The sequence below is a fragment of the Anopheles funestus genome, chromosome 2RL (genome assembly GCF_943734845.2).
Source record: "Anopheles funestus chromosome 2RL, idAnoFuneDA-416_04, whole genome shotgun sequence".
Classification (NCBI taxonomy): Eukaryota; Metazoa; Arthropoda; class Insecta; order Diptera; family Culicidae; genus Anopheles; species Anopheles funestus.
This window is the reverse complement of record NC_064598.1, coordinates 35,957,562-35,981,685: the sequence shown is the minus strand read 5'-3', so window position 1 is coordinate 35,981,685 and position 24,124 is coordinate 35,957,562. Positions and strand designations below refer to the sequence as shown.

The 24,124-nt window shown below is 41.5% G+C and overlaps 3 protein-coding genes across 12 annotated transcripts in view; 2 read left to right on the top strand and 1 right to left on the bottom strand.

The window, feature by feature from the left end:
- The window catches only part of LOC125760500 (protein PALS1), a 28,604-nt gene extending 19,881 nt beyond the window's left edge, over positions 1-8,723 (top strand). For 7 of the 10 annotated variants that reach the window (XM_049420681.1, XM_049420686.1, XM_049420687.1 and 4 more), the window contains 8 exons: positions 525-725; positions 3,887-4,067; positions 4,139-4,353; positions 4,427-4,720; positions 4,791-5,676; positions 5,749-5,880; positions 5,957-6,138; positions 6,227-7,875. In XM_049420681.1, coding sequence (XP_049276638.1) covers positions 525-725; positions 3,887-4,067; positions 4,139-4,353; positions 4,427-4,720; positions 4,791-5,676; positions 5,749-5,880; positions 5,957-6,138; positions 6,227-6,406 — 2,271 coding nt within the window. In that variant the 3' untranslated portion in view covers positions 6,407-7,875. Of the gene's footprint in view, positions 1-524; positions 726-3,886; positions 4,068-4,138; positions 4,354-4,426; positions 4,721-4,790; positions 5,677-5,748; positions 5,881-5,956; positions 6,139-6,226 lie in introns of all 10 variants that reach the window. The other 3 variants (XM_049420679.1, XM_049420678.1, XM_049420680.1) reach the window with 1 other exon arrangement.
- Positions 8,724-9,346: 623 nt separating this feature from the next.
- Positions 9,347-10,551, top strand: LOC125760530 (breast cancer metastasis-suppressor 1-like protein). The gene is made up of 3 exons (XM_049420729.1): positions 9,347-9,673; positions 9,743-9,987; positions 10,058-10,551. Exons 1-3 carry the CDS (start codon positions 9,475-9,477, stop codon positions 10,322-10,324), a joined length of 711 nt encoding a protein of 236 aa, XP_049276686.1. The 5' UTR covers positions 9,347-9,474; the 3' UTR covers positions 10,325-10,551.
- A 52-nt stretch (positions 10,552-10,603) lies between these two features.
- LOC125760531 (probable 39S ribosomal protein L49, mitochondrial) lies at positions 10,604-11,325 on the bottom strand. Its single transcript, XM_049420730.1, has 2 exons — positions 11,189-11,325; positions 10,604-11,125 (listed from the first exon to the last, which is right to left on the bottom strand). The coding sequence occupies exons 1-2, from the start codon at positions 11,276-11,278 to the stop codon at positions 10,658-10,660; spliced, it is 558 nt and encodes a 185-aa protein (XP_049276687.1). The 5' UTR covers positions 11,279-11,325; the 3' UTR covers positions 10,604-10,657.
- Between the last annotated feature and the right edge of the window lie 12,799 nt (positions 11,326-24,124).

Below are 24,124 nucleotides of genomic sequence, written 5' to 3'. Positions count from 1 at the left end.
TATTTTGTAATTTAATCACAATTAATTCAACAAAAAAAAAATATCGAAACACTCACAACACTATTACACCGCACAATGTCTTTTGTTTGTGTTTATGTCTTTGCCAAAAAGCAATCCTTCCAACTATCCTCGCAAAAGTTTCGCCCGGAACTCTTCAGAAGCGGATAATGCGATCTACATCATGAAATGTACTACTCTAAAGTGGAATCGCTCACTTACTTCTTCACCGCAAAAGAATCTGCGTAGATCGGTTTCATCATGAGAAAGGAATGTAGGAGATGTAAAGTAGTGAAATTTTTTTCCCCCTAATACGACTTTTGGTACAAAAAGTTCTTTCCAACTGTTCTGTCCCAACGGTGCAGTGTGATCGTGTACTTTTATTCTACCAGTTTTTAGTGTGGTGGCGCGTGCAGCACAATTATTTCAAATGTAGTGAAACATCTGATCATCACCCAAAAAAAAAATATCTTTGCACTAATGAGGGCTTAATCTTGATTTCAATTCATTCGTTTCTTCTCCCGTAGCTTAATGGTTCGACGAAACCGGTGCCACCGCCCCGGGATCATCTGCGGATAGAGAAGGACGGCCGGCTCACTAATCGCGCACCAGTACCAGCTCCACAAGTGCCAGATCGTAAGATTGTGCCGATCGCATCACAGCACCAGCATATCGGCCAGGTCCTGGAACCGACTCCGGATCAGTTAGATAGCATTAAGAAGTTCCAGGTGAGTGAAACCGTGCAGCAGAGGGAGAGAGAGAGAAATACTTTTTAGCACCACTTTTTTTTCATCTCACCGAACGTCGCCTACATTAGGGCGCGATCATTAGCATGGTGTCGTCAGTTAACAATAAAGCCATCACTCCCTTTTGGCTTTGTTTTTGAAACATAATCGAAAAATGGTCTATAGTGCCGTGCCCTACTAAACGCACCCCATATATCTCGGGGGTTAGAATTGACAAACAAAGTCGATCGCACGCACACCATCGCACAGGGTACGCACGCATATCCATTTACCTGATTCACCCTTTTCGGACAGGTGAAATTTGTTGTTTGGCGACCGGCAAATGGGGTGGGGGTGTAGATGCATCGTGCACCGGAACGATGCTGGTGTGCGTGACTTCTAGCATCGCGGCGTTCCCATGTCACCGATGCATACAATAAGCACCTGCATAATTCACCACCTTCCCTGTGTAAAATGAGAATGCAATCATCAAAACCCATTTCGGACCCAATGGGCGCCTGGGTCCCGCTTCCATTCACAAAACCATACGCAACTGGCAGACATAGCAAATGAAAAACACGCTGTTACATGTTTACATTGGAGTAATCGGAAGATTTAAGGTTCGTTGTTTCATCGCTTTTTTTTCGTTTAGTTCTTTTGTGATGGTTGCAGTTTTTTTTTTGTTACACCTTTCCAACTCTTCTCCCCATTTACAATGTTGTGTTTGAAATTGTTACTTTCATTATGTAGCAACAACACAACCTTTTTGCTTTTTTTTTGTTTTTGAAACATTGTTTTCTCTTTCAATTTTTTTTGTCGTATCTTTTGTCACAGGCACGCGTTTCCGGCATATTTTATTTTGTGTGTATTATTATTACATTACACTGTTACGGCAAAACAGCATCAACATCCCGGTGTGGTCGAAAGGGGATAAAATTAAAATTCAATTCCCCTTCCACCGCTGGGTGTTTGGTCAAATCCATTTTCGGGTCCACCGGGTTTCAGACGACACAATGCATCAAAACAAACCCCCGTAGGTTCATGTTTTTCATGTAGGGTTGTGTGCGTGTGGGAAGAGTTATGGTGTGGGGAAAACAAACGCACAGGCCAACCTTGCGTACGCGATGGAAATGCGCGACAGTATCATAACAACAGTGCTTGCGTAAAGACAAACGGTCACATGCGGGTACGCGGGAACTGGTTCGGTTTTGCGATAAATAAGAAGAAGAAGAAGAAGGAAAACAAATACACACACCAACACGCACATAACGCAAAAGCGATAGTCACGGAATGCGCAATCAATTTACGGTGGAAATGCGAGAAGCTCAAATCGGAAGCGAATTACCAGAAACGCTGAGTGCTCCAACCCTGTAAACCCGGGCGCGCCTCCTTCCATCAGATGATATCGGTGCCCCATCGCATGTTGTGTTTTACAGTTGGTCGATAAGAGATGGTGACTATAAAGTGTGTGTCTGTGGCTGATTCATGGTGGTTTGATTTTTATAAACGTTCCCACACAACGCTGACAAGTGGGAGGAGTTGGGAAGAATGTGATATCGGTTTACGATCGTAATCGGATTTTTAATTGTTTCCGATAAGCGCAAGAAAAGACTTCTAGAGCTTCAAGTGTGGTGTGGATGTGGTCGTTGTTTAAGGTCGCTATAGAGGTTGAGTTTGTCCAGCTCACGTCGCACCTGTCGTGGCAGAATTCTGGTGTACTCTAGAGTCATCCCGGAACTCTCGTTTTTTTTTCTTCTTAGTGTCTATAAGATTAAGTCGTTCAATTACACGCGCCACTGTGTCACGTCCACTATCGATCGTTTGAAAAAAAAGGGATAATTAAATTATCCACCGTGGCCACCTTGAAAGTGTTCCACCATCATCAGCTGGTATCTTCACAGCAACAACGGGTTCAGAATGTGATAAAAAGAAAACCTTTGCGCCAACAATGATTTGTAGTGCGGTGTACAAGAAATTTAAACGAAAAACGAGTCGAGACTTCGAGTGACAATTTGCGTACGATTCGTCGCGAGACTGTCGTTTGGCAGAAAGAAGTCACGACGGAAGGTGATGATGTAATTCTATTACCGGACACCGGTTTGTTGTTTCTATGATTCGCATTCGGCAGTCGGTTTTGCGTTAGTCCGGGTGCGAGAGTTGTTCGATGAAGACGAACCCGTACGGTGGTTGGTACGACGATCGTTCACATTTCGTCGCGTGTCAGTGTGTGGAAACATTTGTGTGACCTTCTTCTTTGGACTGGTTCTGGACACTTGGTAGACTTGGTTGGTTCTTTCACCCTTTTAGAACCCCCCGCGTCTAGCGTAGCCAGAGTCTGTTGCGTGCGTGTGTACTTTGAACGAATTTTGCAAACTGGCCTACAGTCGTCGGGATAATTGACTTTCTATTTCGACCACACTTTACCACGGTTCAATATGGCCGCCTGATCAGGTTGGATCCAAACACACGTTCCACCGCGAGCGCGTAGCGTCGCTGACGACAATCGGTTTTGCAACTTTCAAACCCACACACCGTCGTACCACCACCAGAGTTTGAACCGTCAAACCAGTTTGCTGGAGAAATTCCCCGATAAGGTCGCTCGTTCCCGAAACTATTCGCACCAGCGAATGGCTTCCTGTCCGCGTGCCGTGTTTCGATGCGTTGCGATATTTCAACCCCGAGCCGAGGACCGTTTTGTGTTTTGTGAGACGGTTTGTTGCGCACTATCTAACGCGAATGTGCAACGGTACAAGGTTGCTACACACGTTCTGACCTTGTCTCGGGCTAGTAGCTGCTCGTGAGCTTCGTACGCATTCGAAACGGTGGTGAACTCAGTGCTCTTTTTCAGACATCGCTAGTCTCCAGCCGATCGCGTAAAGCTCGATCGTGCTCGGTAGTGTGGTTTTAAGTGAAGTGAAACAACACGCTTGCATCTTTTTTCGATCGAAGATGATCGCCCGTGCTCATCAACAGTCCGGGGTCAAGGAAACGAATGGGGTTACCCTTGCGCCTGCTAGCACGATATACGCCCAAAGGCAGGCAAGTTTCATCCGCTACATTACGTGATGACTGTGTGATAATTGTGGACAACTCGAAGCCTTTCATTAAACGAACTCCTCCATTGCAAAAGACTAATCTTTTCTCACGTGTCTTTTTTATTCCAGGAGCAACTACGACGGCGAAGAGAGGACGAGGAACGGATAGCAGCACAGAATGACTTCCTGCGCAATAGTCTGCGTGGTTCGCAGCGGCTTCGTGCCCTGCAGGACAATCCGATCGAAAAACCACCGGTCGGTGTTGATAATGAAGCGTACGCAGATGACGAAGTGGTGGAGAAGATTATCGGTATGTCTTTGGCACAAAATGCCTCGCGCATCCAGGGACTCAACATTGAAACCATGTCTTTACCTTTACAGGGTATAGTGAGCTAGTGGCGGCATTGCAGCGACTGCAGGGACACCTGAACAAGCACGGTCTGGCGGCACTCGCTGGCAGAGTGACGGCAGCACAAAGTCTACTGCTTGGTCCCGGCATTGCCCGTGCACTGGCCGTCCGGACGGCTGTCCTGGAACGGAGGCGTCCCAAGGTACCCAACCCGATCTGCCCAAATGCTCAAGCGTTAGCTAAGGATGTAAGTAATTCGCCACGAGTTTTAGCTCTTAATCTTCGATTCTAATGGGAATTCTACATCTTCACTTCCCCAGTGCGTCGAATCCCTGGCACAATCCGGCTCGCCAACCGCAATAGAACTGTGTGATCTACTGTCCACGTACGAGATGGAGGGTTTACTGCTGGCACACGACAGAATCGCATCGACCACGGATCGTTCGCCGATTGCCTCGTACGGTGGTAGCCCGGTTACCGTCGCATTGCCATCGCTCAGCAACAACAACATCAACAATAACACCTTGACCAGTGCGGTGAAACCGGCCACTGTCATGCCATCAATTCCAAATAACGCTAGTTTAGTGAACAATAACAATAACAATATCGCTAAGGTAAGCTTCACTTCCTGTTGCCGTGCGAACCGAGTGTACAAACGTCCGCGTGCTTTTTTTTAATTTGCAGAGGGAACCAATGAGTGTGCCTCTCGGTGTGCTGCGTGACGGTAGCCAGGATCACATCAAAATCATCCAGATTGAAAAGTCGTCCGAACCGCTTGGTGCCACTATACGCAACGAGGGCGAAGCGGTCGTGATTGGACGTGTGGTGCGTGGCGGTGCCGCCGAAAAGTCTGGTCTCCTGCACGAAGGCGATGAAATTCTTGAGGTGAACGGTATCGAAATGCGTGGCAAATCGGTAAACGATGTGTGCGCTTTGCTCGGTTCGATGACCGGTACGCTTACGTTCCTGGTAGTGCCGGCCGGTGTGCCCCAGATCCTGCCCGGACTGGGGATGCGCGATCCACCGGTACTGCACGTACGGGCCCACTTCGATTACGATCCCGAGGATGATCTGTACATACCGTGCCGGGAGTTGGGCATTAGCTTCCAGAAAGGTGACGTACTGCACGTGATTTCCCGTGACGATCCCAACTGGTGGCAGGCGTACCGGGAAGGTGAAGAAGATCAAACGCTTGCCGGGTTGATACCGAGCCAATCGTTCCAGCATCAGCGCGAATCGATGAAGCTTGCCATCGCCGGTGAGGTGGGTTTGCGGACGCGCAAAGATATCAACGGTAAGGCGGGCGGTGGTTCAACGCTACTGTGCGCACGCAAGGGTCGCAAGAAGAAGAAGAAGGCAAGCAGTGAACATGGCTACCCATTGTACGCGACGGCAACAGCCGACGATCCTGATCCGGAGGAGATTCTAACGTACGAGGAGGTGGCACTGTACTATCCAAGAGCCTCCCATAAGCGACCGATCGTGTTAATCGGACCACCGAACATTGGGCGGCATGAGCTGCGGCAACGGCTAATGGCGGATTCGGAGCGATTTGCTGCTGCTATTCCTCGTAAGTTGATCCTCGCGGTGCATGTGTTCGCAAAAGGAACTATTGCTATTAATTAACATCTAAACTTCGCAGATACGTCACGAGCACAGCGGGAAGGAGAGGTACCGGGACAGGACTACCATTTCATCTCGCGACAACAGTTCGAATCGGACATTTTGGCCCGTAAGTTCGTCGAGCATGGTGAATATGAGAAGGCTTATTATGGTATGTATCTGTGGAGATCTCTTAACTAGTTCTTACGCATTCGGAGATGTAATTAATTCGCGAATTCTCATTTTAGGAACATCCCTCGAAGCTATCCGAGCCGTGGTTGCCAGTGGCAAAATATGTGTGCTAAATCTGCACCCCCAGAGCTTGAAGTTACTTCGTTCGTCCGATCTGAAACCGTACACCGTACTAGTGGCACCACCAAGTTTGGAAAAGTTGCGCCAAAAGCGGATACGAACTGGAGAACCTTACAAGGTCTGTATACGGAAATGTGAGTTTCAGACACTGGAGATCACTCTTTCTCTAATGCGCGTTTTTTTCGTATGTCCCTTTTCCGATGTAGGAAGAAGAATTAAAAGAGATCATAGCGACTGCACGCGACATGGAAGCCCGCTGGGGTCATCTGTTCGACATGATCATCATCAATAACGATACCGAGCGGGCTTATCATCAGCTGCTGGCAGAAATCAATTCACTGGAGCGGGAACCACAGTGGGTTCCGAGCAGTTGGCTGCACAACTAGTAACGTCCCGGTATCTGGACTACGTCTTTAGCTAGCTGGGCTAGCTGGCTGATGTTACGAGCAAGAACTTGTCCGTAAAGAACAACACTAGCGGACGGTGTGAAGTATTCTAAGCTAGAGAAGCACGCCGGAAAACGTTGAAAGTATTCGAAATTTAAGCAAAACGTTGAACAAAAGTGGAACAGACATCATAGGCCACCATATGTCGGTGTAGCCGGAGCGAAACACACCTAGATCTAGAGATGTGACCTATAACCACCCCCAACCCAGAAAAGAAAAAAACACTCAATAGATTCTTATACATAATGCATATAGATACATATACATGTATGGATAATACTATACTTTATCGAACTTGTTACGTTATTTTTTCACTGTGCGCTCGTAAATGCACATAAAAGCATACACTTACACAGGCACACATAAACGGTTCATATGCGAAGTTTTAAGCCCTTCGTTGGGACAAAAATACCCCGTTAACAATGTAGTACTACTTTTCATACTTTTGTTTTACTGTTTACCTAGGAACCAATTGTGTACGTGTACGTGGCAAATCGGAACAGGTCGGGGAAGTGAAAAAAAAACATAGAATCTACAATTGACCAGCAGCGTGGGGTTTTTTTTTGTGCGTGGTGGTTTGTTATACTTTAGTGATCTTTACTTATTTTTTCCTGCTTGGGACAGTATTTCCCCCGATCTTTCGTGGGTAATATGGCTGCCCTCCCCCTTTTTAATAGTAGTAATGTACGTTTTGTTTTAGAATAATGAATGTTTTATTTATCTAGAGTTTTATGTGGCAGTAGGTTATGCGTGCGGAGGAAGATGATCGAGCGCGAAATGTGTATGCGTATGTGTATGTGGCAGATATTGTGGTAGTCTTATGCGTTTAACGGAAGCGATAGGATATGTGCAGCAGGAATGCATTAAGAGCACGAGGAAACCCGAGTACACAATAAAAAAGCAATTTCTAAATGTCGTAACAATACTATCAGCGTAGTAGTGTGGTGGGAAATTGGGAATTAGAAAAAAACGGCCCCCCTTTTCCGATATAGTAGAAAACTCAAAAAAGAAAACCAATGTATTGTAGTTACGGAAATAAAAAAAAACAAAACCAACCCAACAGCAAAGGTACGTAGAGCATATTATATGGATGGAAAAGCTAAATGGTTTTGAGGGAAGTAATGCAAAAAAAAAAGAACAAACAAACAACCATACGGATAACTTAAATATAATCAGCAGCAAACAACCCGCCCACCCGCCCTTGGTGTCAGAGAAGTGGACGATTTAGGTACATGGATAGTGATTCAAAAAATTTACACGAAAACAAATCAAAATACTTATAAAGCTGCAGCCGCTGATGGGCTCGATTCCTAGGAACACTATTCAACGTGGGAACACCCTTCTTCTAGAGGCAGAACAAATAAATGCAATGAAAACGTGTGTAGTACCAAGCATAATGTGCATCTTAAGTAACTCTGTTTCAGCTTACTTTTCTGTGGCACCGATCGCCGGGAGGATCTGTCGGTTTTTGGAAAGAAGGAAACGCAGTGTGTCCATCCGGCAGTCCGACAAGAGGACATATAGCGTTTCAAAATTATAGGTTAGGCATTGAGATGAGTTTAACACATGATTCGTAACACATTCAGCTGGAGGGACTGTACGTGGGCAATGATTTACAAAAACAAAGAAGACAACCGTTTAAATGGTTCTTCCGCCCTAGCCTCCTGCAGCCATACAATTCGTCCAAGTCGAACACTTACAAGAATTGGTATCATAACACCAGAACCCTATTCGTCTTCTAGTGTGACCAGGTTGGATACACTTGTGTAACCATTGCGTCGCATCTCCAAACTGATCGTGATCGCATGTTTGGAGCACCGAGGAACCGTTTAAAAAGGGGGGATTTCTAACGGCGGCTACAGCTACTAAAGAAACCAAGATATCCCATACAAAATGTATTATGCGAACATACAAGTAAAGACTTACTAAACTAAAAACCAATGTATCTTAAGTATCATCAGTTCGTGGAACAGGAAGTAGACCAGAACATCTATTTTGAATGATAAGTATTTTTCTACGGTAGTGATCCAGTACTGGTGGCATTCGAAATTATGTTTGCCAAAGTGGTTTTACTTCATTTCCCACGTCTTTGCTATTTTGATAAGTAGTATTTTTTACAATACAATTCACATGCATCAGAAAGTTCGTACGAGATGGCCTGGTAGCTGTTCAGACAAATTGCATCCAATTCTACTCGTAGTTACGTACTGACGGATGATACTAGGTGAATAAACAACAAATCGTTTAAAAACAGCAATCTTTGTGGCGTTTACTAGTGTTATTTAACTATAGAAGGAAAAATGTTCATGCTAATTGTAAAATACAAAACCAACTTACTTTTTCGTCTAGCAGTGCAACCGCTTTGCTGATTTGGCCTGCAGTCGGCATTCCCGCAACACAGAGGACAGATCGTTTGTTGTTTAAGTAACTGAAGCAGTTTATTGCACATACACGGGGACTATTTCACGCTTTTTATTAGATTCAAGGCAATAAGCAATAATTGTGCGATTTCCACTGCTATCGGAGTGTATTCCTGAGTATCTTCATGAACCTGATCGTTCGATGTGTTCGTAAACTGCCAAACCGTTAATTTGCGGAGCGCAGTTTGATTGCTATCCAGATTCGTGCCCATACTGTTCATATAAATTTCACTTTCAAAGAGAATTAGAGCACCAACACAACGTATTAATCACAACTTCTAACTTGTCTGGTATGCGGGTAGATTATTTTCAATGTTTTGAAATAGAAAACAGAAACATCGTCGCCCAAATGACCCAAATTTATAAACGACTTCAAACGATCTGTCAACGTTGGCTGTCAGAATGACGTGTTGGAGTTGTTTGGCTGGCGTGCTGTCAAACGTGTCAACGCTCGAGGAAAAGAAGTGCGCCCCCTTCCAAACATCTGTAAACAAAGCAGTTTAGTGGAATACAAGTTAATTTTAACTAAAAAACCATTTCTAGTGCATAAATTGCAAACTTTTACAAAGGATTTTACGACTCCCCAATATGCCTCCAATAAAAACCGACGCAGATAGTGACGGGGATGGTGATTTGTCTGGGGCGGAATCGGAGCATTCTGGATCCAGCCAAGGACAGGACCATGATTCCAGTGCGGAGGAAGCGGACGAACCAGATTCGGACGATTCCTCCGAAATGTCCGAAGGCGAATGCGAACGGAGGCGTACCAATTGTCAGGATAATCTAAGTATGTAAACCACCATCAGACAGGGTTCGGGGTCGTTTGTACTACAGCCGCATCTCTTGTCTTTTGCAGCGAGCCTGGAAAAACAGTTTAGCATTCTGAAAGAACAATTGTACAAGGAGCGCATGGTTCAGGTCGACCATAAGCTGCAGCAAATTCGGGGTGGTCGGTTGCAGGACTACATTATACCTTTACAGCAACTGCAACACAATATGGACAGCCGTAAAGAGGTTGCAGAGGTTATGAAAAAATATCGTGTCAACAACATTAAGAACAAGTTCGAGTCGGAACTGCAAGCATGCTATCAACATTTTGAGGTAAGATAAAGACACTAACCATATCATGAATTATGAGATGTATTTATCAATAACCTTGTTTTCCATGCAGAGTGAACAAAATCTGGCCAATGATGTTATTTGCGACGAGCTGATGGAGAAGGTTCGTCGTTTGGAGGAGGATCGCCACAATGTGGACATCTCATGGGCGGATTGGGGTACCAACACACGAACGGCAAAGGTTAGAGGCCCGGGACGCAAGAAGGCCGTAACTGTGTCTGGACCGTACATTGTATACATGTTGCGCGAGGAGGAAATTCTCGAGGACTGGACATCGATTCGGAAAGCGCTGAAACGTTCGACCGCTGCCGCTACCTGATATTTAATACAGTAAGAATTTACTCAAGTGTATAGTTTACGCCATTCGTCGGATAGTACCGCTTCTGCCCCCCGTTTGGTTTCGAGTATCTCCCCTGTTGAGAAATCGCCAAGACTTACGTACGGATTTTGTGTGTAAATTCATTTCTAAATGCCGTTTCTTGTAACGACTTAATCTGAACCTATTCATAAGGCAAATATTAAACTTAAGATGCAAAATGGAACAAACGGACAGTTACTACTTTGAAACCACATCCCGAAACACTCTGACCAATCAAAATCGATTCATGCTCTCTAAGATGCATACTGTATTTAACATATGTACTAAATGCCCTTACATTCCTTTTTCTAGTAAGAACTTTTCAACGAAAGCTACATGATCGCCCTTTAGCTCAATCAGACCGCTCATTTCATTCACCCGCGTAATGATGGGACGGTCTAGCTGCTTTTCGATGAGATATCGCAATTCCGCCTCCAACTGCCAAATGTCACCCTCGACATGACGGATCGCTGTTATTCGACGCTGGCCACGGAACGCACGCCGTAAGTACACCGGTAGCATATGATTTTTCGTTCGCAGTACTACATACTTCAGCTCGGGTCGTGGATCAGCCGGTTTCCATCCCGATGGGTAGCTTTCCTTTGCTATTGGTTTTGGAACGGTCCGAGGAGCTAGTAATCGCTCGACATACTTCCATTCTGGTGGATTCCGTACTACTTCAACCTCGGGAAACTGCGCTACATCACCGACTGGTTCCGAGGACCGAAATGACGACCATCGCACGGAGGTAGGTGTTACATTCTACAAAGCAAAACGATACCATTGAAATGTTTTGGCCATCGACCGGAACTATTCCTTGCCTACCTGTAGTTGTTTTGGGAGATGGTTTATAGAATTTAGCGGTACAATTCGATTTATGCTTAATGTTTTGCTGTACAACATGCGAAGCGCCATGATTACGAAAACAAACTGTTTCTCGCCGCCACAGTATCGAACTGTCAAAGTGTTCTCGTGGGAAATTTTATTTTGACGTTTTTTTCAATCGCAGAATGACATTTATTCAAACAGTTCGTTAGGAATGGAGTGGGATAAATGAGTAACAATAAATTATAGGTGAGGGAGTTTTAAATTCTATACCACACTATCGAAATAGATAAATATCATGATACATTTTGTTTCACTAAATACGCTCAAATTGAACTTGTTGTTATATTCTCTTGAGAACAAATCATTTGCCCACCATAATAAGCGGGTTTTCTTCATTTTTGGGTGTGCGACCGTTGTTGGTTTACGTCTGGTATGCCTAACAGATGGCCATATATATCTGGAATTATCTACAGTCGATAATTGAGCTCTACGTCTAGTCGAGATTTGAACCCAGACCGGGCTCGATTGTTCTATCGACTCCACACCGTTCATTTGTTTTTATTTAACCACGTTTGTTCAACATAAGCATTTTCTTCTCCTAATTAGCTTTCACCCCCACTGGTGTAACTTGCACTCACCGAATGACTCGCCATTCTAACAAAGTCTCATAAATTAACAGGGAGTACAATATTTGCCAGTTAGCAATTTATCTTTCCAATAGATTTGACGCTAACCATCAGCACCATTGTCGGGTTGTCGTGGTTTCAATCTAATGCGGAACTTGGCAAGGAAACGAACAGCGCATTACTTTTTCTCCACCATTCGGCACGTTTTTCGCGGAAAGTTTGAGACGAAGTTTTCCACACCATCACACCGTAACCACCAACGATGATGGTCTTTTGCGCTTTCTTTGCATTGTGTCTTCATTCCTAAACAACTGGATTGTGTAGTGAAGATAAGCATTATGTACTGTCTGCACAAGATGTACCCAATAGGACAGCATGTGCTTGGAGCTTACGAGAAAAATAGCAGCAACAAAAATGGTCACATAAAACCAAGGAGCTTTTGTCCGTGAACAGCTAGAAGTGCATATCGAACAGATCTCCACCTTTTTTCCCTTTAACAAATAATATTTCCCAAAAGACAAAACTTTCCTTTCTGCACGGCCATTTCAAGGACACCGAATGGCCCAAAATATCTGTACATAATGTACGAGCCGGCAGCAAGCTCGCTCGGCTGGTTTTTTTCAAACTCTTGTCGAAACGGTTTCAGTACACGGCAACAAAACGAAACGAAAGCTTCGCTGCTGGTTCTATTTCCGAGGCCAACGAGGTGTATCGATTTTTATCGTAAATCGTCGTACGTTGCACACCAAACCTAAAGGGCCAGTCCTGACAGAAGACAGACAGCGGCCACCGTTTGCCCCGTTTCCCACCCGCTGGTTTGCCGGTGAACGTGCTGTCGTGAGGCAAATCCCTTTATGTATCAGTTATTTTATTATCTTCATCATTAATCAGTAAAAACGAGGATCGGTGACATGGAACCGTGGACGTGCTGGAGCTTCTAATGGAGCACAGCACATTAGGTGGAGTGTAATTGAAATCAATAGGCTTGCGTAGGCTGCGCAAACGTGGTCCATTCCTGACGCTCCAACTCTAATCAAATGTCGATTTCCGAGCGTCGGACGTCACTGGTTGCGAGAGACTGTGGTATATTGTGTTTTGTAGCTAGGCTTATCTAATTAAGACTCCCACGGTTTGTTTTCTTTCTGCGAGTTGATTGAACACCTTATCAGTAAATAGGACCGCTTTATAGTGGTTGTGTTGGAGCTGATGTTTCACTTGAACTGAGATCTATTTACGAGACACAATCTAAAAGTTCAAACAAGCAAATCGATAATGCTGACTAAGCACATCGATGAGAAATTCCATTCGATTGACGATGGCTATGGAGTGTGGTTGGAATTTAGACAAATTGTTAACATTTAACAATGCGTAATAATGGAACTATTTTATGCAAGAAATAATGATCTAGGGCTAGAGATGCTCATAATTAACACAAAGAGTTGAACAGGCGAGAAACCTGTAAGTTTTGTTAACGATGACAAAACTGGACATGAAAATGTAAGCCAATTTCATTCTAATTTATGTGCATCGAATATAATCTAAATTCCAACCGAGTTGATATTAGCATTCAAATCGAATCAAATTTAACCACCCAAATAAAAAAAAGGAGTCGCAATACAACGACGGTTGTGTACGTAATACACTTTTTTACGACTGCGTCACTCAATTGCGTTTTATGAACATACTTTTTCTTTCAACGGCGAAGGAAAACGCTCCATGATTCAGTAACTTGATCCGATATGTGGAGCTACAGCTAACCAAAATCACTGTGAAATCGATACACAGCAGTATCCAACTCTAAACCGCTCCATCAGCAGGGAAAATTGGCAAAAAAAAAAACAAAATAAAAGAAAAGCGATACACATCTGCTTTTTCCAGTAAAAAGTACTTTCCATGTGCCACTTGGCAATGGTGCTTTTTTACATCTTTATATGGGGGTTCTCTTTTTTGTCCATGGTGTACTAAATTACAGTGCATGACAATTTAAATAGTACTGAGCGATGGAACCGATAGCTTTTCGTTTAGTTTTTGTTTGCAAAATTCAAATTCGGTTGTTGAGATGAATCCTTAAAAAAGGGAATAAATACAGCATGATCTAGACATTCAATTCTCTTGTCTATACCTTTCTTACCAAAACGATACTTTTGAATGTGCTCAACGTAACTGAAATTAGTTCCAGTAGTGACCCCAAAAGATCAAGACACATGCGTATTCTTGCCTAACAAAGAATTTTTAAAGTTATTTTTGTCACCCACTTAAAGCAATCATTACCTACTTTCACAAATCTACTTAAAAGCTTGTTTAAATGTATTTAGGAACTGTTCCATCTTAGTGGGATTAAAAGTAGAATGACTTTTGAGCCTATTCTGTAGAGTCAAACACATTCTTATACGTAGTGCTTTAATGTAGTTTTATAATGAACGATCTCGTCTCGAGCTCAACATCTAAGAGACTTGTAAGTCACATAACTGCTATCCTGCCCAAGGTTTTGAAGAGAATTAATTTTAATGAATTGTTCAGAAGTTAGTCCTACCTAAGTTAGTAGTTCAGAAGAACTACTGTCTAAAGTTCGATTTAAAATCACTATTAAATAACTATTAAATAAATAAATAAATTAAATAAATTCACGAGGATTTTTCTTGCCTCTTATGGGTGTCGATCTTTCTTCGTAATGCGGTGGTAAATTTAAGATCTGAAATTATTCCATGGTACACGAGATCAAGTCCAGTATATTTTTATTGACGATCTCCTAGGTGTTGCATAGACATGATTAATTATTTGAACTAATACACACGCTTCATGTATTAAGGTATTTAAGAAAGCTTTTCATTCGTGTGTTACAAAGTTAGTAAAATTACAGCCGATTCCATTTTTACCAACTTATGCTTTCAAAGTGTCAAAGTGGTTATGGCAAAAAAAAAATCCATAACCTTATGTTTGTCATGCTTAAGGAATGATATTCGTGCCTAAAGCAATATTGTGTTTCTCTTTTTTTATTTCATCGACGGTCGTAAAGTGGAGTCCTTTGCCAGTAGTTCTACGTCACCCATAAAGACGCATCTGTCGCAAAGTTTTTAAAGTTTTTTATTCGATCTTCGCTTTCTTTATGGATTGACGAATGTAATACGGCAACGAATGGAAAGCACTACATATTGAATACGAATCTGGAGGTTGGAGAGACTAGCTTTTTAGTTTAACTCACGAAGAGTTAGATACAAAAGATTGCTTATCAAGTGGTACATAAATACCAGTTTGTACTAAGATTTTATTACATCAGTGAATTCAAGCTCAAAACAACATTTAATGAAATGTAATTGTAATATTAAAATTGCTTTCAAAAGTAATACGAAACAAAGATTATTACTCTTAACAAGACGACGCAACAAGGTCCTTTCCAATGGAACCAACGCGCATTCGTCTCTATCGGAACGAGTGGATAATTTATCTGTTGTTATCCCATCGAAACCGAACGCTGTCCTTTTCCCTTTATATTATTTGGAAAGTCTTCGACTCGCTTCCCTACTGCCCTCGCTGCGCAATATCCTTTAATTGCTTTCTTGTTGCTTCTATGTAGTAAATAAAGCCGATGCGTCCCGGTACGCACACGGGTTGTGCTTGGGGGAAAATCCCTTCAGGCGATATGCCAACGCCAATGCTTCTCTACCGGGAAAAAGGGATTCTACTCCTGCACAGCTTCAAACTGCGTCATTTGTAGCCCCTTTTTTGGCCAAAAGTAAAGCGTAAAACATAAACCTATTCGCTTATGTAAAGTGAATCGCAGCGCAGTACTGTACATAGGCTAGATCCACGCTAGACGGGACGAATGATTTTCTCGCACCCTTTTTTCACCGGGACAAACGCATCCACAGCTTGAAACGGGGTGTGTGGGTGGGTGGGTTTTGCAAGATCCCCTCATAATGTTTTGGGATAAATTTTATGCTAGGGTGTCATCGGGCGTCTGAACGCACAAACGCACACCTCACTCTTATGTCTCGATACGCTTTCGAATTGTGCCTTTCTGCCAACTGTCGGCCGAAGGAACGGTGGCGTTGAAAATGGGTAGAATTTGTGCCTCGTTCTCAAAGCATTGCACTCAAAGCATAGCCGGTACTGGAAGATGATTGTGTTTGGCCGATTTGAACATTTTCAAATATGAAAGTGTTCACATTTATGAGAATGCTTTCTCTCGTATGGCTTTGGTTTGAAGAGTTGCGGAAGCAGTTTCCACTTGAAATGTATAATGCAGCTTGTACATAAAGGGATGAATAAATTAAATTCATTATTTTTTCCCTTATTTTCACGCTTGTTTAATTTTAACCAACATATCACTCATGGTTTTAGACGAATTAATTAATGGTTTGTTGGGTCGTACTGCAGGATAATTAAATGCAAGAAAACCTCAACACCTTCTCTTGAAAGCTCTTCAAACAACAATTAAAACTATTCCATTGGTTTTCTTGCGTGAAAGTTTTGGGTCTTCGGTAATCGTTTATCTTTATCACCGAAAGAACCGCTATCGTTTAGTGGTTTAGCAAGCCATAAGGAAAATGTCTCCTTGTAAAAGAAACCCTCTGTGTAATGATTTTTGTGTTAATTTGATTTAAACATATTATTTTAACCTTCATCGATAGGGATAACATCGAAAAAAATATTCAAACACTAAACCCTACATAATTGTTAGTATTATTCCTGAAAGTGTTAATAATATTTTAATTTCAATTATCTCAAATGAGAGTTATTTTAAATATGAGATTGAAAAAAAACAAAAGGATTAATAATACTGTATTAAGACAACTTTTGAAATAAATATCCATTGAAAAAATGGGGGCGGCCCGGTGGAGTATGTGATGAACAGAGCCGGTCCACACGGCAGGACCCGGGATCAAATCCCATCCGGACCGTCCCCCCGTAGCAAGGACTGACTATCCTGACTATAAAACAAGTTTTTATAGGGCCAGGCCGTTCTAACCGAGCAAAAAAAAATGAAAATGTGAACAATGTGATTGAGAAAATAGAAAAAAAAATAAAAAATTGAAGCCTTGTGAGTCTCATATGTGGTACTTCTTAAAAAGTTGAGATTACTTAGAAAAGGGAAAGGAGTATTGAAAAGTTCGAGGAAACACAGGGCTAATACATCATATACTGCATGATCACAAGATCGATGCATTGAAATGCTTATGTTTCAAGGATATTTCAAGGATATCTAAGATATTACCAGTAGAACCCTTGGAGTATCGCTTTTCAGTGGCAGATATACTATTACGTCAACTGCTTTAGATTTTATTTTTTGGATAGGTACGTCAGTTTTAAACTCAAATCGGGCATGATATTGTTTCGTGCATTACAAAATACACGATTTAATCAATCCAAAAAACTCCCTAATCAAAAAGTACAGCAAATTTCAAGTCTTAAATAATTTTATTTGTTCCTTTATTGCTTTGAAATATTGGAACTTTGTTCGACTGTAAAATAGTTGCTTTTATATTATGCCAGAACTTGAGCTGTTTTTACTTGATTCGCTGTAATTTGTTAATAAATACTATTTTCAATGTTCCAGCTCACGAACATCATCAGACATAAAAAAAGAACCCCAGTAAAAAAGTATTCTACATTGTTGTGAATATTTTTTACCTTTTTGTACATATTTTCTAAACCGTAAGGTGCGTATGTTTCTCAAAATAATAACATAGACGATAGTAATCCGTAAATCTGCGCTTTGTTTTCCACTTGAACATCCTTTCGTACACCCCAACTCAATGAATTTCAACATTTCCCTTTCGTTTTCGCTTTACACCGTCAATATTATTGCTTTCGACCATTCAACTCCTTTTTCCTTCCTTCCCAAAAACATACTCACGAAAAAGTTTCTTCTCCAGCAATACTGCTTTCGATTAGATTCCTCCACATAAGTCGAAAGCATACGATAGACTTTGTGCGGGGTAGGTTTAATATGATTTTTGATGAATCAAGAAATCATCTTCAGCGATTGGGAAAGTTTTCCTGAGTGTATGTTTGAGTTTCTTTTTATTCTTCTTACCGATAAGCATCATTACTGAGCTCATCCTCAACATAGCGGATGCTTAAAACTGGCCTTGTGTCTCCCTTAAGATTCGATCTGAATTTCGATCGTCAGAAGTGATATGAAAGCAGCAGGAACCAAAAACCCTGACGAAACAAAACGACAACATTTACTTTTCTCGACGGTTTTGATCGGATCACTTGAAAAAGGTAAACACACGAGCCGGTGCCTAGACTTTCGGAAGCTGGAAAGCAATATGCACAGCATGAAAGCATCGAAAGGGAGGACATAGACCAGTAACAGATAGCGCACGCGGAACGACCATCTCAAACGATAGGGATCCAATGGGGAGGGGAGATTTCGGAAGTTTTGGAACTCTCTTTTCCACGCAATAATACGAACTGCAAACATTGATTGCCGACTTATCAGAGGACTGTTTATTTTTGTTCAGGTTTGCCGTTGTCGCAGCTTCCCCGCAGTGGAGAGTTTTGAATGTATTTTTTTCTTGCTGTTGTCACTGAAAACAATCTGCTCCAGTGTGGAAGGAATTGGTCTAGCAAGGGCAAAAAACTTCAAAAGAATCTGCTTGTAGATAATCAAGCAAATAGAAATTAGAGACGAAAAACCAACATGGAAGAGAAGTGGCCCAATTGAAATCACAATCGATTTATATCTTTTTCATTGTAAACTGATATTATTTTGTTAAGGATGTTTCGAAAAGCTTTGGCAGCAAATTGAAATGGTTTGTTAATTTTTAGACAAAAAAATGCAACCGATATTGGTGTGTTCTTTAAATTATAATTTATTGCTATAACGGTGAAGAGAGTCACTCAAGGAAGCCTTTATGTCTGTGTTTCAAATCCCATCGGGACCGTCCCCTCGTAGCAAGGGCTGACTATCCTTCTCCTTCTACATGGTAAAAGTAAGTCTAGTAAGCCAGAAATGGGTTGCATGACCTTAGAGGTCATTAAACCAAGAAGAAGAAGATTCGAAATATCTTCGAAAAAACAAGGCGATTCCGTGATTTCCAAAGATCGTGGATCGAATCATATCCAGATATTACAACTCAGCAAGGACCAATATGAGATCAAATTTGTTTAATCAGGAACTTGAGAGAGAACTGTTCAAACATAAAAAAACACTTTTAAAAGAATATGCAATTGACACTACGCTTATACACTTTTTGAATTTTAGAGCATAATTTATTTCCAAAAAGAATTTCTACTCAAAAATTCCAAATGCCTTTTTGTTCACTTACGTCTGTATGACAATGATTACGATCACAGTAATAAAATAGTTAAAAACACCTTCGATCAATGTCAACCGGCAAACTATCTTACCTTAGTCCAACTTACTTTGAACTCACGGTTCCAAATTCAACAATCTTACGCAGTAAAAGTGAAGACCGAAACAAAAAACATTTACCATTCAAACGATTTCTGTAGCTTCGCAACGTACATAAACACCCACAACCATGTATCCAATAAGTCACCCATGTATCATTTCACTTTACCAACGGATTCCTTTCCCAGGTGCTTTCACTTTCAACAGCCAAACAAACAAAAAATAGACCTCCACCATGGTGGAGACACGAAATACCTTTGATACAAAAAAAAACCTTCGCGCAATTTAAATTTATTGCCCCGTCGAGTATAAATTTACTCCCTCCGGACAACGGAACAAAGTCAAGCGGATCTAAAAAAAAACTCATCCACATACCCCTACGTGCTGGAAAAAAAATTGGTAGAGGAAAGCGATGGAGAGTAAAATGTCTGCCAGAGTTTGTGTACATTCTATTAGCTCGCTCAAGTGTGTCTGTTGGAAGCAAAAACCCGCAAGTGGTACGTGATGTAGAAGATGTGTAGTAGAACATACTGCAGTGTTCCTCAGTTAGGTTGTAATATGTTATCTCTTGATCTTAATTTAAGTATGAATCAAAAATTGTGTAAAGAACTTGAGCATTTTTAATTTATTTAAAAAGAAAATTAAAACTTATTACTTTTCTGCCAAAGTTTGTAAAATCTACACGTGGCAAGACATGTTCAGTTCCTGTTGTTTCCTAGTTTACGACTGATTTTATCAAATAATCCTACAAAATGGAAAGTTTGTTATAATAATCTTTCAAAATTCATACACAAAAAGTAGATAAAAGCATCAATATCAAATTGATGATCTTCAACGAAAACTTACGAACCTCTGAACTAAACTTGACAAAAATAGTAAAAATAAAGAGACCAATCTCATTCGCCAAAGAGAATAAAAAACATCAAAAGACACTTTTGAGAACAGGTAGAATGGAGGTAAAAGGTTTACAAAATATATGCTACAAGATGCGAACTACATGCTTCTGGTGAGCTTTCTTCACCAAAAAATATCCACCACCATGCCGGAACGGTGATCAACTTGGAACAATCCCAAAGAAAGTGAACCGGCAAAGCTTTTGTACACTTTAGCACAAACGTTCCAAAAAGCATGTTTATCAATGTACCCTGATCCCGATACCGTGCCAAGGACATTCACGAGATATGGCCGGGGGTTTTTTTTAGTCACCCTAGCATCAACGGACAACTCTTCCTGCCCTTGAACAGGTAAACAGGTCTGTTATGGAATGGCAAGAGCACAAAACCAAATCCTTGCAATTACGCCAACAGCACGCCACCGTTTTGCCACGGGATGGAGAAGATCCTTTGGACACGGTTTTGCATCGGCATGGTTGGATGGCATCATAAAATATTCTCTCCGCTATTCACTTTGGCACACCACCGATGGTGAAGCAAATGGCGCTCACGTTGAGGATCGGCCGAGTATTTCTGAGGGTTGGTTGATTTATCGCCACGGTTCTGTACCTCGGAAGCGACTGTTGGGATTCTCTATTGTCCAACAAAAAAAATTCTTCGTTGATGTACATCATATCACACAACGCGTGGGAGAGAGTGAGAGAGACAGAGGTGGTAAAAGTTCAACCTGACCAGCACGGCCCTGTTGTTTGCGTGGCTGGCTGTGGGTGAAGTTTTGCACATAATTCAGATGACTTCTGTGAACCTGTAATGGTAACGATGACAATATGTTAATTTCTCGGCAAACTTCCGGTTGATACGCATCTAGATGTGGAACCGCTCACGGGTGAGCAATGGCATCCAAGCGGTAGAATTCGGTGGAAGGTTTCACGTGGCCATAGAGCTGTTTGCATGGGGCTGATGTGGTTGATTTGACTCGTGATATTTCTTTTATTTTTTTTTTATTTTTTTTATTTGTCGCCCTACAGATCGCTCTGAAAGCGCCTGATGCAAATTGTTGGGAAGCTTCGATGAGTTATGTCTTTAGTTGAGACCACAATTAGGAGCCAATCGGCTTTTTGGGGGAGGCAGTGGTTCTTGAATGTAAATAAGAAGTAGAACTGGTGGGTAACAAGATTTAATTTTTATTACAACATTCTCTGTTTAATAATTAAGAAAAAATGGCTTTGTTTAATAATTATGACAATATTTCTTTTTTTCGTTTAATATTTTCTACAGTAAAAAGTAAATTTATTTCTCATCAAGGTTTGGTTTTTGTTTGTTAATGCATGCAAATTGCAATTTTGATCATTTTTAAATTGATGGATTCCAATGCGCTCTAAGCACAACACGAAAGGCTCGTTCTCTACTTTCTAATAAATACCTATCGCTAGCTGGGCTTCACATAACCATATAAAAGAGATGTGCCAAATGCCCAAAAGTCGTGCTCTAGTAAAAACACTAGCCCTAATTAGCATTTTCACTTCTGGCAAACTTCTGACTGACGATCGGTACACCGGTCAGTGAGTGCTGGATGGAATGCAAATTGTGCCATTAAAATTCTACCAGCGCCACGAATACTATCTGATTTTCCTTCATCTATTCAGCGCCTTCTGCCTTCTGGATAGCTAGAAGAGCAACAAATTAACTGGATTACTGTTGTTGACACAATGGCAGTATGTTGAAAGTTATGTCGTGCTTTAAACTAACAGAAACATCTGGCCGATCGCGGGTTGAACGGTGTAAGTGAAATGTTGGTACGAATGTTTCATGTCAGCCGTTTGGGGAATAATAATCTGTTGGGTTTTGAAATCATGCAATGTTTTTTTATTGGCCAGTAGCATATGAAAATGAGTCACGAAGAATATTGATTATTATTTAGAATTCGCTGATGGATATTATTTTGCAGATGGATTGGTTCTAAGCCTTTTAAATTTGGATCACCGTATGTACCAGAAACAGCATAATGCGCTTTTGTAACAAATAAATGATCCCCTCCCGGTCAGCAGTTTACAAATCAGTAATCTCCGGCGTATTTGTTTCAAAAATGTCATCAACCTTCCACAGCCTCGTGCATCGTCGTAGAGTTTTTGAGCTATCCGATTGATGTCAATTAGGTCCTTCAAATGTGGTTTCCGCCAGAAAATACTTTTGAAATAAGTACATCATCCGGTCACTCCTTTCAAAATTGGCCCCCTAGATGGTCATAGTGGGCCAATGCAAAATAATGCTCTCTAATTTTAGTTTGTCGACATCTTTAGTATTGGGGCCCTAACTATCATTCCGCTTAGGGTTTCCGAGAACCTTGATCCGGCACTGGTTGTGATAGGTTAACATTCGTACGTGTATTGTCCTATTTTTGTCCCGTTCTCTTGAACCTATAATAAATAATTACACCTTGAATGAAAATATAATTCTACATAACTTTAGGGAATTTAGGGAAGAGTTAAAATGATAGATATAACAAGAGTGTCTTAACCATCTAAAGCAGGATAAAAAACAATCATTATGGGTGAAGAGGGTATGACCACTGCTAAGGGCATCCCCGTGATCTCGTGATAAAGGGAGCCGGAAGGGACATAAAAAATGGATTAGAGAAGAGAACAGAAGCGTCAACAGAGGCCGTAATAAGCCTATCAATGAAATATACTTAACTCAAGTGACGACGATAACTGGAATGTTATCGATGTTTGGAATTGGAAAGCTGGAAAACCGTAGAAGAAAATCCCAAGCCCCTTTCGTTGCAGGGCTTCTAGACAAGTCCCACCAGGATCATCCCCCTGGAACAAGCATGATCTTAGAGGTCGTTGAGCCAAGAAGAAGAAACAGATTTCCAAAAATATCTTTACATGGGAGATAGAAAGTTCCAGGACCCGACCATTTTTAAGGCGAGGTTTCAAAACTATGCGATATGATGCAAATATCGGCTTTGTCACGCGAATCCAACGACGCGAATCCATCGACGCGAATCCAACGACGGCATTTTTAATCAACCAATTTCGTTCTTCAGAGAGCGATTACATTATCGCTATTTAGGCTTAATTTATTTAACATTTCTTGTTAAGATAATGGGTTTACAAATAATTACATAAACAGACTAAAGTAGTGCATGGATTAAATTTACTTTATTTTATTTGTTCGTGAGGATGATCTAGTTATTATTTTTATATTCTTGTACTAACATAAGAAACTTCAAAGACTTAATTATGCTTTCGTTAGATAGCTATTTCAGCTGATGCTATCAATTAAATAAACGGTTGTTCAAAATTTTCTATTCAACCGTTTTTAATTTAATTGAAATTGCTCCCCTTTTTCTGAACATAATTTCCACGATTTTCCCCCTTCATTGCCTCACCATCCCCTATCCGTAGACTTATTCATTCTGTGGGGAAAGCACTTGAAAAAATATGTCTCCTAACACCAGTCACGTTTGTAGCCGATGGCACCATTAAAAACAATCAATTCGAACGATATGCTTCTCCCGATTGTAACAAAGAATGTGAAGACGTTTCGAAAAACTCAAAAGCAGAACGATTTAAAAATGTCTTTTACTTCACTACACGCAGCGGAAAAAAAACCGAAGCTAAAGAATTTGTTTTGGTATAGATTTGCAGCGCTGCTTAAGCCTCTAGGTTTGCGGCAGTGGGGCCATAAAGCTGGTCCCGCCATCGGTCGGAAATGTCATCTAGCAAATGGAAATTGAAAAGCGAATCACACTGCCGGGCCGTAGCTCGGGCGAGTGCAAGCAGCATAAAAATGTAAATAAATTTTGACGGAACCATCCCCAAACCGGCCGGGGCAAGGTGTAGTGGCAGGTATTGGAGGCAACCATTTGCCAGCTACCGGCGAACCTAATGGTCAGCGAGAAAAGCTGGAAAGGTTCGTGAATTTCGGATGTCGGAAGATGGAGCAAAAAAGGAAATAAAAACAAGAAACCTACCCCAAAGCAACGAACAGTACGAGAAAAACGAGATAATATTATGCAAATTGCGTAGAATTGTCGGCTGAATGG